At 38.8% G+C, this 12,641-nt stretch overlaps 2 protein-coding genes across 2 annotated transcripts in view; one reads left to right on the top strand and one right to left on the bottom strand.

The window, feature by feature from the left end:
- The window catches only part of LOC145479610 (uncharacterized), a 385,465-nt gene that overhangs the window by 90,698 nt on the left and 282,126 nt on the right, over positions 1 to 12,641 (bottom strand). The window lies entirely within an intron of this gene.
- On the top strand, positions 3,558 to 6,747 carry LOC145484274 (uncharacterized). Its single transcript, XM_081462921.1, has 2 exons — positions 3,558 to 5,170; positions 5,277 to 6,747. Exon 2 carries the CDS (start codon positions 5,277 to 5,279, stop codon positions 5,817 to 5,819), a length of 543 nt encoding a protein of 180 aa, XP_081319047.1. The 5' UTR covers positions 3,558 to 5,170; the 3' UTR covers positions 5,820 to 6,747.

The following is a 12,641-nucleotide window of genomic DNA, read 5'->3' as shown; positions in this document are numbered from 1 at the left end:
AAAGTGTTGGGACAGTTACGGCAGATGACTTCACAGGCAGCCTCTCTTAAGACCAAAACCGCGCAAGCCCGCCTACCCCCCTCCCCCTGTCAATGTTGATAAAAATCTTGAAGAAAAAAAATCCTTGACAATAGCTTCAGAATAGCCACGTTTGAAGAATTGTTCGCCTCCCAGAACAGTATTCTCGAACTAAAGAGACGAGAAGATAGATATTCACGTCTTATTCCAATAATAGCGATTTTTCAGCAATCGCGTTTGGTTCCAACACAACTGTCTAACCACTTTCTATTGTCCCTTTTTCCTTTTTTCCCACATCCGATCTAGTCTTTAGAATAGCTTCGTTTTCATGCAACATTGCTAGGGGGGAGGGGGGTCAATTGTACTTGTTTCTAGTCATCTTTTGTTCTAAAACTTTAAGGACGTAGTTGAAATCGAGGGTTTTAGCGCGCAAAAGGCGGAGGTGTCCCAACAACTTATGGCCAGGATTGTAGGTTTACACGAGAGGAAATTGTTCCGGATTCGTGATGAATTCGGAACGTTTCAGTGCCGGATTGATTTTGCCGTTTACATAAAAGTGGACGAATCTGAAAAAAAAACTCCCCGGAATTTAAAGTGGGAACTTTGAATCCGAAAACTTTTGAATCTGGAGAGTTTTGTCGTGTAAACAATTTTCTCTCGAATCCGCATATTTTTCCGCCTGTGATCTTTTGAGTTTGCGGTGGAACGAAAATGGCGGATTACATGATCCAGTCGTCCACGTAGTCGAGTCGTAGGCACATTGATGGCCATTTGATGGCGGTCGCTGGGTGATTACCTCGTGCTGTTTCAGGTGTAGATAATCACTTTTATAATACTGCACAGATGACGACGATGGCACGATCGAAAACCTCGACGGTTCTAGATATTAAGTAAAGACCAGAATAACTTCCTGGAGGGACCTGACATGATGGACAACAGTACCGTGGTCAGCGAGTCGAAAGAAAACTTCAGACTGTCTCAACCTACCCCTAGCCTTATTTTCGGAGGCATTTTGTTTCTTGTTGTCGAGGCAACAAACTGCTTGTTAACCATTCCATCATGAATGTGCCCGGAGTTATCGTCGTGTGTAAACGGTTAAGAATCCGAATATCCTTTCACTGTAAACCCCTACTAATCCGAATACTCTAAAATTGATGAATCCGGGAACTTTTACGAATCCAAAAAAAACTCCTTTAGTGTAAACCTAGTCCTAGATCGACCACTGTAATGTTTATTTGTCTGCCAGTGTTATGATCTGCAAAGTTCAGTTAATTGATCAAACAACCAAAGTAGAAAAGATGGAGTTTTTCCCAGTATGATCGAAACTTAAACGCAATTTCTTCCTGGGCTAATTCAATTCAAGAAATTCCAGGTTTTCTAGCTGAGTTTGAGCATATTGTGTAGGTACAAATTTTCTACACAGCTAGAAGAGCTGAGATGCCATCACGCAGTTAGTAGTTTATAGAAATTATGGTATTTCCACTTGACTTTATTTGTCAGTCAATGATTCAATTGCCATAAACCATAGAGGACTGGTTAAGTGTATCTCTAAAACTGCCACTATATTGTAAGTTGTCAGTGAAATCAACAAAATAAACAAGTGTTAAAATCATTTCCCGGAGTACTGTAGCAACGTTCTTTATCAGGGATGTCGTGGGTGTTGCAATGCAAATGAAAAAACATATATATTTATACTAACTTAAACAAAAAAAATACATTTTCCATTATTTTATCCACACAACGTTTCAAAAATTGCTTTCATCGGATTGCTGGAAACGAATATTTTACTCGAGATTGGCTATCCGCGTCACGCAATTGTTTACATTCCAACGGCGGATTTTGGGCAAAATCTATGAGAAACACAGGCCAAGACGGGCGACTTGAAACCATTTGTCCAGAGATGTTTTTTGATAGCCTAACAGGTGGGTGTATATTTAACCCGTAGAAAGAGTTTTTACGGTATTTAAAGTTATAGCCCATAGAAAAATATGGCGATGTTTTTAAGCAATAATTCTCTTGCCACACACTGTAAAATTTTGCGTGTCAGTTTGATCTCTTTTCGGGCTCAAAACTAACTTTGATTTATTTTATTTTTCGCTCAGTCATACTACGAAGACCTGAACTGAATATAAAATCCATTGAAATATTCTCAAGTAACTGTTCTGCGGAGCGCGAAGCAATCAAAAATTCGGAAAATTCAGCAAAACCGGAAGTAGATTTTGAGCCCAATGGGGTCGAAATCGTTTTTGGCGTATTTCTACCAAAGAAAGCTGTATTAGCAGAAACTAACTATGGTCCGTTTCTATTCTTACTAGGACCTATCTATGGACAAAATACAAGCGAAATCAATTTTTCGACTTGTGCCGTTGATAGGCGATTTAGGTCCATTTTTGTAGGCATTCACTCTTATTTTTTGCCAAACGCTCACGTAAATTTGTAAAAAGATGCTGTAAATATCCTTTGTTCAGAAGTGAATAACTCGTTGCGTGACTTTTATATTGACACCAACGTAGTATCATTTTAAAGCTTACTGTCTTACTAGCCCATCTCAACGGCTTCTACACCCATCTCAACGCAATTACTATCGAAAAATTCCACCCGAACAATGTGCTTTAATAATATACACACTTGTGCTGGCTCTTCGGGAAGTGAATAACTCTTCACGCGACTTTTCAATTGACACCAGCTTAGTATCATTTTAAAGCTTACCTTATTGTAAGTCCATCTCAACGGCTGTTACACCCATCTCAACGCAACTGCTTTGCAAAAATTCCACCCGAACATCGTGCTTTAACAACATACACACTTGCACTGGCTCTTCTGGAAGTGAATAACTCGTCACGTGACTTTTCAATTGACACCAATTTGTTATCATTTTAAAGCTTACCGTCTTATTAGTCCATCTCAACGGTTTCTACACCCATCTCAACCCACTTATTTTTGAAAAGAAAAACACATGGTCTTTCCAGGCATATTTAAGATTTCCATCGCATGGCTTGTTGAGTTTCAAGACAAAATGACAACCGTTCCAATTAGCGGTATCCACGTTGCTGTTTGTAATCAGTATTAGCGGAAATACCGTGAGATGGAGATTACGAAACTTGGGAAAAGAACATTATCATCAACGACCATCAACCGTCGGCTTTAAGCTGACAGGAGCGAACGATTGATGCCACCGCCGCCCTAAATCAGTTGTTTACCTTGCCATTTGACCGACGATTGTTGTTATACAGACATTCCCATTGCCAACATCGCTATCGATGAAAACTAAAAATTCACCACTTGTGATAGCGTTAAATAAGTTTATCTTCTTTCGCTTTCAAGTTCATTCTGTTTCCACTGAGGAAAGCGCGGTTCTCATTTTTTTCTTTCCTTTTTTTTTTAAATTATACCTTTTGGTTGTCTAATTAAATTGAACGTCAACGTTTATTCTTATTTCTATCGGGAACTTTTAAACATACTTGGGTAAATTGTCCATTCAAGTCTCCTCTTTAAGTGTTCTGTTAAAAAGACAAATACTTTCACCAATCAAAATAAAATCTGAAATCTACCGAACTGTTTGTCTTTCCGTTGTTGGATTCAATGTTAAAGAGCAATCGAATCAAGCAAGCACACGAATGACAAGAATGCAAAGAATAAGGACTGTCCACTTGATTGCTGGATTCGGATAACACTCAGGTCCAGAACAATGCCACGAAAGGTACGTCTAACTCTTGTTCTAAATCTATAACTAGCTTTTCTAATGGGGTACCACCTTCTCTGCAATTCATTCACAACAGAAATCCAGGGCCCACCACGCTCTTGATTACCAGCGGTTGGCTCAGTTGATAGCAAAGACTGGGCTTCCAAATGAAACCCGCGTGGCTGCAGGACTGAAGGAAGGGTCAGACTGGGAAAAAATCGCCACCGAATATGTCAATGGTCCTCCAGAGCAGAGCATGATAAAAGCAATTTATAACCTCTGGCGATGCACCTTTTTTGTTAAGTTGGTGACCGAAATGTTGCAAGTAAAGGTAAGATACGAAAACGTTAATAAGAATCACGAGGTTTTGTCTTGACCTCCTTGAACTCTCAATAATGATCTTTAAATTGATACGATTGTAATTAGTGACAAGGCCGACTGAGAGGAGGGGTGTAGGAGGAATGTTGGAAAAATGAACAAAAAAAATGCGGCAAAGAAAACCTTCAAAGTGATGCAAGTGTGCTAGATCAGCCAAATGTAAGTCCCTAAAAGAAAACTTAAAATAGAAATGTGCTGAAAAATCTGAAATGTATTCACCTATTTGCATGTACCTTTTCAGGGTAGTAACAGATCCCAAAGATGCAGAAAGTCGGGCGGGGGACAAAGTTAAAAAGTGCAAGGATCCGGTCAGTTTATTTCTTAATATTGGTCCATGCTACGCTTTGTTTGCGAGTACATTTTAATAATTTTTCAATTCTGTTGAATTGTTACTATTGGGCTTTGGAGTTTTCCGTGTTGCTTTTTTCCCATGTTTTTAGAAGGCCCAGACGAATCATGCAGGACCTGTCCAAAGCCAAAAAATTTGGTCACCTAAAATCATATCCCCAAGATATGTTTTCAAAAGAAAGAAGAAGGTAATTTATCTTGTATGCTATAAAAATGCTACGGCACGAGAGGAATAATAGTCTCTTTGTCTCTTAGGAATAGATATCCTTCTTCCACCAAATCACTAATCGTTGTTGTTTTTTAGGTCAAAGTGCTTTCTTCAAATTGTGAGCTGCAACCTCGCTTTTCCCGGCCATCCACGCTAGCGGTAAGCGCATTTCATATCTTTTTTGTTTTGTAACTGTTAATGAATCAAAATTTTACTCAGAATACTATACCTATCCGGAGTAGTCGCAACTTGTCTAAAGCAGCGCATGCATCAAAAATATGAACCTTTACACAGGAAATGCTTAATTGTTTCCACCGAAGGTCAATATTTGGGAGATGTTGGCACAACTGTACAAGTTTTATAGCTTATGTACGTCTGTGTGTTGATCCTTGAACGTAAGTCCTACATGGCTGAATTGGTTGGTTTATCTTCATTTTCATGCGTTTTAGAAACCAAAGCACTACACCCCATCCACATCTCTTGACTTTGAACGTGACGAGGCATCAAATCTGGTGAGCACTAGTTTATTTCAAAAGGTATGTACAGAGGTATATTAACTCATATATGTTTTCTGTTATTCCTTTATTTACTTAACGTCACTCGAAACGTCACTAAAAGAACTAAATTAAAATTTGTTAACAGATGAAGAAAAGAAAACTTGCTGAAAGTATCACTAAAGACATGAAGGAACACGAAGCTCCACAAGCATCCAAAAGGCTGTGCACGCCCACAGAAGATGCAGACGATGCTATGGTAATTAATCTAGTAGTTGAAGATACGGAAGAAGAACAGTTGATGGAGTATCGCTGTAAGGTGACCCCCCAGATGGTGGAGGAGAGGGTGAAGGCCATGAAAGATTATCTTCTGGATATAGCAGGCGTCCCACCATCAGAGGATACACCCCTTCCTCACTTGGAGCGCCACCAAGCGTGGTTGTTGCTTGGAGGATACCAGAAGCAGTACAAGAATCTTGAAACCTACGATTTGGGCGCCAACATTTTCTTATTACATCTTCCCAGATGTGATGCGTCATTTAGAACACCTTTTCAAGGCAAAACCAAAACAAAGAAAAGGCTTTGTCCCACTTATGGCATGTATGGCTACTTTCTTGAGGTACGACTTGCCGGAATATATCCCGGACCAGTGCTATTATGTGAATCCCGTTCTTGTTTTTTGAGGCAGTGACGAAAATCATTATGGACTTGGAAAAATGCTCGTACGAGATGGCGACAGGGATCGGTCTGGGAATAAATGTACTAACCAAGACACCGTATGGCATTGAATGGGATTCCCTCATTGAAGAAAAGAAGCAGAGAAGGGAGCTTGCCAAGGTTCAGAGAAGAAGCAATCGTAAACAGCCTACACCCAAGAGACTGTTACGTTCGAAAGGAAAACCCCAAATTGATTCCCCTAGCTATTTAACGGTGTTTAGTTGCATCTAACGCGCGCTCAATGGTTGTAATCAGAACCTACTCTGCCTTTCCGTTTTCTTTCCAGTAATTTTTATTCTTACTGACATTTAAAAAAATGCAAAAATATACCGCTGACCAATAAAAGTTATGTCTATGTTATAGAAAGCCCGTTGAGATGGGTGTAAAAGCCGTTCAGACGGACTAATAAGATGGTATGTTTTACAGTGATACCAATTTGGTGTCAATTGAAAAGTCACGTGACGAATTATTCACTTCCGGAAAAGCCAGTACAAGTGTGTATGTTATTAAAGCACGATGTTCGAGTTAAATTTTTCGATAGTAATTGCGTTGAGACGGGTGTAGAAGCCGCTGAGATGGACTTACAATACGGTAAGCTTTCAAATGATACCAAGTTGATGTCAATTGAAAAGTCGCGTGACGAATTATTCACTTCCGCAAAAGCCAGTACAAGTGTGTATGTTATTAAAGCACGATGTTCGGGTGAAAGTTTTCGATAGTAATTGCGTTGAGATGGGTGTAGAAGCCGTTGAGATGGGCTAACAATACGGTAAGCTTTAAAATAATACCAAGTTGATGTCAATTGAAAAGTCGCGTGACGAGTTATTTGCTTCCGAAAAAGCCAGTACAAGTGTGTATGTTATTAAAGCACGATGTTCGGGTGGAATTTTTTGACAGTAATTGCGTTGAGATGGGTGTAGAAGCCGTTGAGATGGACTTACAATAAGGTAAGCCTTAAAATGATACGTTGCTGTCAATTGAAAAGTCACGTGACGAGTTATTCACTTCCGGAGAAGCCAGTACAAGTGTGTGTGTTATTAAAGCACGATGTTCGGGTGAAAGGTTTCGATAGTAATTGCGTTGAGATGGGTGTAAAAGCCGTTGAGATGGACTTACAATAAGGTAAGCCTTAAAATGATACGTTGGTGTCAATTGAAAGGTCACGTGACGAGTTATTCACTTCTGGAGAAGCCAGTACAAGTGTGTGTGTTATTAAAGCACGATGTTCGGGTGAAAGGTTTCGATAGTAATTGCGTTGAGATGGGTGTAGAAGCCGTTGAGATGGACTAATAAGATGATAAGCTTTAAAAAGATACCACGTTGGTGTCAATTGAAAAGTCACGCAACGAGTTATTCAATTCTGAACAAAGGGTATTTACAGCATCTTTTTACAAATTTACGTGAGCGTTTGGCGCAAATTAATAGCTTTGAATGCAACTAGAAATTGTTTTTGAGCAATTGGTAAAGATATTTAAATGATTTTATGTTCTAATTTCCACTACTGAATTTTAATTCGAATTGGCAGACAGTTTCAGCCGGTCGAATTGGCAGATGGCGAATTGGCAGTGAATTGGCAGACAACTTCAGCTTGGCGTAAGAACCATTGTTCTTATGAAGGAACAGCATGCGGTACTCATTATGGTATTGGAATGTTTTGCCTGAATGAGGCAGGAGAGCATCAGATCGATTGGGTCCCTGAAAAGGACTGAAATTGACAGTGGAGACGCCAAAAATGGCAGATAAGTCTACCAAGATAACCCGATTTTTATAATTCGGGAAGCATTGTAAAATAAATACATGTAAATGAGCTAAATTGATTTTAATTTCCCTGTTGTTTGAATAATTTATGTAAAATATGCAAACAATTCAAATTAAATCAAGATATCTTAAATTTAAAATTTTGTTACTGTGAATATATTTTTATTAGATTTTTTATTGTGATATCTTCACTACTATTCATGTTACCTTGCTGGTGTTTATTGTTATTATTATTCTTATAGTAGTAACTGTTCAGTGTTGTGGTAATTCCTTCTTTAATAGTATTTTTTTTAATGGTTTGAAATCTGGCCCAGGTTCTTCGAAAGCTGTTTAGCGCTAACCCAGGTAATATATATATATTTTTTTGTATAGGAATATCTTTCACTGCTTGTGGTTGTGTAGTTTTAAAATGAATCAAACGCAAAACTGAAAGACAAACAACATAAACAGAAAACTGGAACGAAAAGTTACAAAAATGAAAGTAATCAAAATTCTCTCTAAAATTCTCTTTAATCAGGCTTTGAACAACCCGGCCTTCGATATTTGAGACTGTGGTGACTTAATTATGTACCAGTATTGGTACAATATTGGTTTATTGCAAGAGATATATGGAGAGACTGTTGCTAAGTTTAAATTTATATCACTTGAGTGAAATAAAGTCTACTCAAGTCGCCTTAAGTCGCCTAAAATCGCCTTAAATCGCCTAAAGTCGCAATATTTTTTCTGCCAATTTTAATTAAGTCGCCTAAAGTCACCTTAAATCGCCCAAAGTCGCCCTAAGTTACGGTGACTTAAGGTCCCAGAGTAGGCCTAAATTTACAACATCTTAGAAAACGTCGTTTACATTTCCCTGTGTATTTGTTTTTTCTCTTTGGAGATGTTAAGAAACAGTTTTTAACCGGAAATGTGAAGCCATTAGCCCTAAACGGAAGTGTGTTACGCGTGACGTAGCTCGTACATCCGGGGTAGTGGTACATGAGGGAAAAACGTTTAGAACGGAAAAAAAGGAATGTATGAGTTGTTCAGCGACGAAATACAATGTTTTGAAGTGCTACACGTTTATTGTGGTGTTATATGGGACCGGGGTAACAGAGACGGTCACCTAGTTCATTAGTAAGCAGACTTCTGTGGTGACACTGGATGTTTGATTTTTAGATGTAATCGCCTGTAGAAGGGCACTTGGCGGAAGAGAACTCTTACTTTCTAAATTTGAATGCATGTCATTTTGTTCATTTTCCATTAGGGCAGAACTTATGTAATAGTTTTAACTACTACATCAAAATTTACATTTAGAAAGCATTGACGAACTGAATTACTTGACGAATTCCTGAAGCCGTCACAAGAGGACCTTGAATATACTTCTTATGGGTGATTTTCTGAGTGTCGAGAATCGGAAGACAGTCACGAAAAATCGATTTTTCTTTTATTTCGCCAAAACATACCTTTGGGTTAACTTATTCATGGAAAAATAGTTTAAAGTTCCAACGATTTATTTTACGGCCAAAATTTAAGAAAGTTCGAAATTTGCATATAATGACGGTTTTCGCGGCTTAAAATGTTCAGAATTTCACGCTTCTTTACGAAAACAGTGGGGAAGTAAAAACAATCCTATGAAAACGAAACTTGGCACAAATGTTATTTCATTCTTATACTTTAAAATCGTGTAATAAGTTTCCTGAAGTTTTGTTTGCAGCTTTGTAACGAAGGGTATTTTGTACAGCCGCCATTTATGTCTCTTGGCAAGGAGCAAATAAAGGCCAACTTTGACTAGTATAAATGGCCTCTGGTATATATCATTTGGTCAAAATAGCTACATTTTAGGAAACCTTGGTTATTGTTTTTTTCACCCGAAAAGTTATAGCTCTGGGAATTAAAATGTTCTCCGTCGGTAAAATAAAATGTTACGGCATGTAAGCGAGTTCAAATTTATGCAAATCACAAGGTTATTCTTTGGAAGTCAACGGTTTAAAACAGGAAACAACGACTCACCGTTAATTACGTTCCTTCTGCTGCTATAGAAAAGATTTCAACTTCCCAGTGTCCTTGTGAACTGTTCTGTAAAATATTTCCAGTAAAGCAGCGAGCATAAACGGCCATAAAATTCGAAAAGGTCGACAATGTTTATATTTGAGATGAGACACTGAGTGGCACACACAGTCCTGGCTGTTTTCATCGTCTTGCTCAGTCGAGAGTCCTTTAAAAATATGATAGAATATACGCTTCAAACCGTAGCAAATTAGTTTCTCATATCCATATGCCTCATGTCGACTAATGAGTAAATAAATCAGTCCCCGTACATTGAATGAACAACTCGACTGACATCTGAGGTCAGGAGGTCACCTAATATGTCATTATGTTACTTTTCCCCGGTTTCATATTACGCGCGTAACGCCGTATTTAAGGACGCTCGCGCGAAAATTTTCCAGGATAGGTTTTTTCTTAATTTTTACGGCAGTCAGATGATGAGTTACTTGTGTCAGAAATGCAAAAATAAATGGGTGTCACTGTATTCGTTTCAGAGATAAAGTGTGTAGAAAACGACCTGATTTTGAAAATTCAGCATGGTCTACAGGGATTTATAGTAAAAAATATCGAATGTGAGTCAAAGGAGGCAAATGATCTTACTGGAGAGCACCACCGCCTGTGGTTTTTAAAGCAGCCACTATGCGGGTCAGATCTCCAGACATCGTCAGTTACACGGACTAATAAGTGGAGATAAATAATGCCCTTAGCAGTGAATGCGTTATTTAGAGGCACGAAAGGAACGAGCTGAATACGCGAATCTCACGCGAAAAAAATAAGCTTTGCTCTCGCTGCTCGTATATCACCAGCCTTTGCTAACTAAAACGGCACAGCCTGTGTTTCTGTGTTTTAGTCATTTTAGTCCCTTATGACGCTCAATTTTGCTGTTATGATTAGGTTTTAGAAGTAGCGCTAATCCACCCCCACCCCACTCCCGAGAAAAGTAATTTCAAAAGTCGCTCGTGACGGCTTATACTCCCGAAAGCAGAATGCAATCTGCATTTGTATTGAGAGGCACTAGTCTGCGAGCAGGCATACATTGGAGAAGAGAAAGTAGGAACGGAAAAAGGATTTTGAAGTGCCACCCAAGCCTGTTCGCCTTAAAAGAATCTACCTGGACATACTTCAACCATATTACCATTAAAACGGATTAACTCTGTGCTGCTGTAACTGAGGATCATGTATTAAGTGTTTGTTTAATTTTTCACACAAAATGTCATACTGCTCTTGACAGATATCGCAATAACTTTATAAGGAAGTGAACATGTTTGATTTGCATTAACAAGCGCAACTTAAAACCATGAAGAGTACAACTTCAACCACAGGCAGCCCAAGCTCTCTCTATGAACTACACGAGCAACACAAACTTACCATGATTTCCACTTCAAAAATCCTCAGTTTCTACAGAACTTTCGCCGTTGATCTTACGTTTCTTTGGTTTTGAAGCCATTTTGCGAAAGCGGTCTGTATGATTGTTATCTTGCATTGTAAATTCGACCTGAGAGGAGCCTGGGTGTTACAAGAAGTTTGGTTGACAAATTGTGGTCTAGTACCCCCGCGAGTCTTGGTTTGTCAACATGACGAAGTTACCAAGCCGATTTCAATGGTCGTTATGTCGCGGATCAAACGGACACGGAGCTCTTCCATCGTTTTATCGTTTCACTGGGGACACGAAGAGCCGCCTGGCGTCGCTCGCAGGGCTGCGATTGTGTGGCTAGAGAATTGAAATGGAAGATCAACCTTCGGCAGGCTGTCCCGACTAAGGTGTTTCGCCTTGTCCTCTCTTTATGAAGGGAAAACCGGAATTCAAAAAAGTCGCTTAGATCAAGTTCAATCGGTAAAATAACCATACCAAGAGCAAACAACACGCGTATGGAATAAGGTAAGCCATTTTTATTGAGAATTTTCACTTTTAACTACCTCCATGGATATCTTGTAGAAAATCCCATATAAACCCTTATAATTCGATGCCATATTGTGTTGCTCGTGTGGTTCATAGAGAGAGCTTGGGCTGCCTGTGCTTCAACAAGTAAATAATAAATGTCTGACACTTTTTGACGCCTTCAACGACACAGGCAAATATTGAACCTCCTCAAGATATGTGATTGTAAAGTTTTACAGTAATCAAATGAGAAGGAATGTCTTCAAATATGGCCGGGATAGGAAATTGAATGGTAAATTTGGAAAGAAAATCTTAAGCCTATATAACAGAAATTTCAGATTAGAAAAATAAAAGAATGAAACAAATGTAACTAAGCCTTTATTTTCATAGAGTAAGTTTGTCACTTTTGCTAAGCGACACGAAGCGTTACTGAAAGCAGGTAGCTTGCGTTACTCGAATAAAAATATGCAGAATTTAAAACATTATTATCTTCGGCGGCCCAGCTTTTCTTGCAGATAAACGGTTTCTTATTTCTGAGTATTTTTCTTTGCGCACGTTTAGATGTGTGCCAAATGTTACTAAGCGCAAAACTATGAATCACGTTGACATCAAAGAGATCAATCCAGTGTTGAAATTATGTCAGGGTATCATGCATCTATGAACGATATCTTAGAAGCTAACAATTATCTCAAAATGTTGCTTTTTCAATTTTCCTTTTAAATCGAGATGTCTTTAAAGAGATTTTGAATACCGGAATTCATCTAAATACCGTGACGTTCAATAAGGCGTTACGCGTGTAATGTGAAACCGGGGAAAAGTAACATAATGACATACCAGGTGACCTCCTGACCTCAGATGTCAGTCGAGTTGTTCATTCAGTGTACGGGAACTGATTTATTTACTCATTAGTCGACATGAGGCATATGGATATGAGAAACTAATTTGCTACGGTTTGAAGCGTATATTCTATCATATTTTTAAAGGACTCTCGACTGAGCAAGACGATGAAAACAGCCAGGACTGTGTGTGCCACTCAGTCTCATCTCAAATATAAACATTGTCGACCTTGTCGAATTTTATGGCCGTTTATGCTCGCTGTTTTACTGAAAATATTTTACAGAACAACTCACAAGG

Source organism: Orbicella franksi, chromosome 1 (genome assembly GCF_964199315.1).
Source record: "Orbicella franksi chromosome 1, jaOrbFran1.1, whole genome shotgun sequence".
NCBI classification, from domain to species: Eukaryota; Metazoa; Cnidaria; class Anthozoa; order Scleractinia; family Merulinidae; genus Orbicella; species Orbicella franksi.
This window is presented reverse-complemented; position numbering and strand designations above follow the sequence as displayed.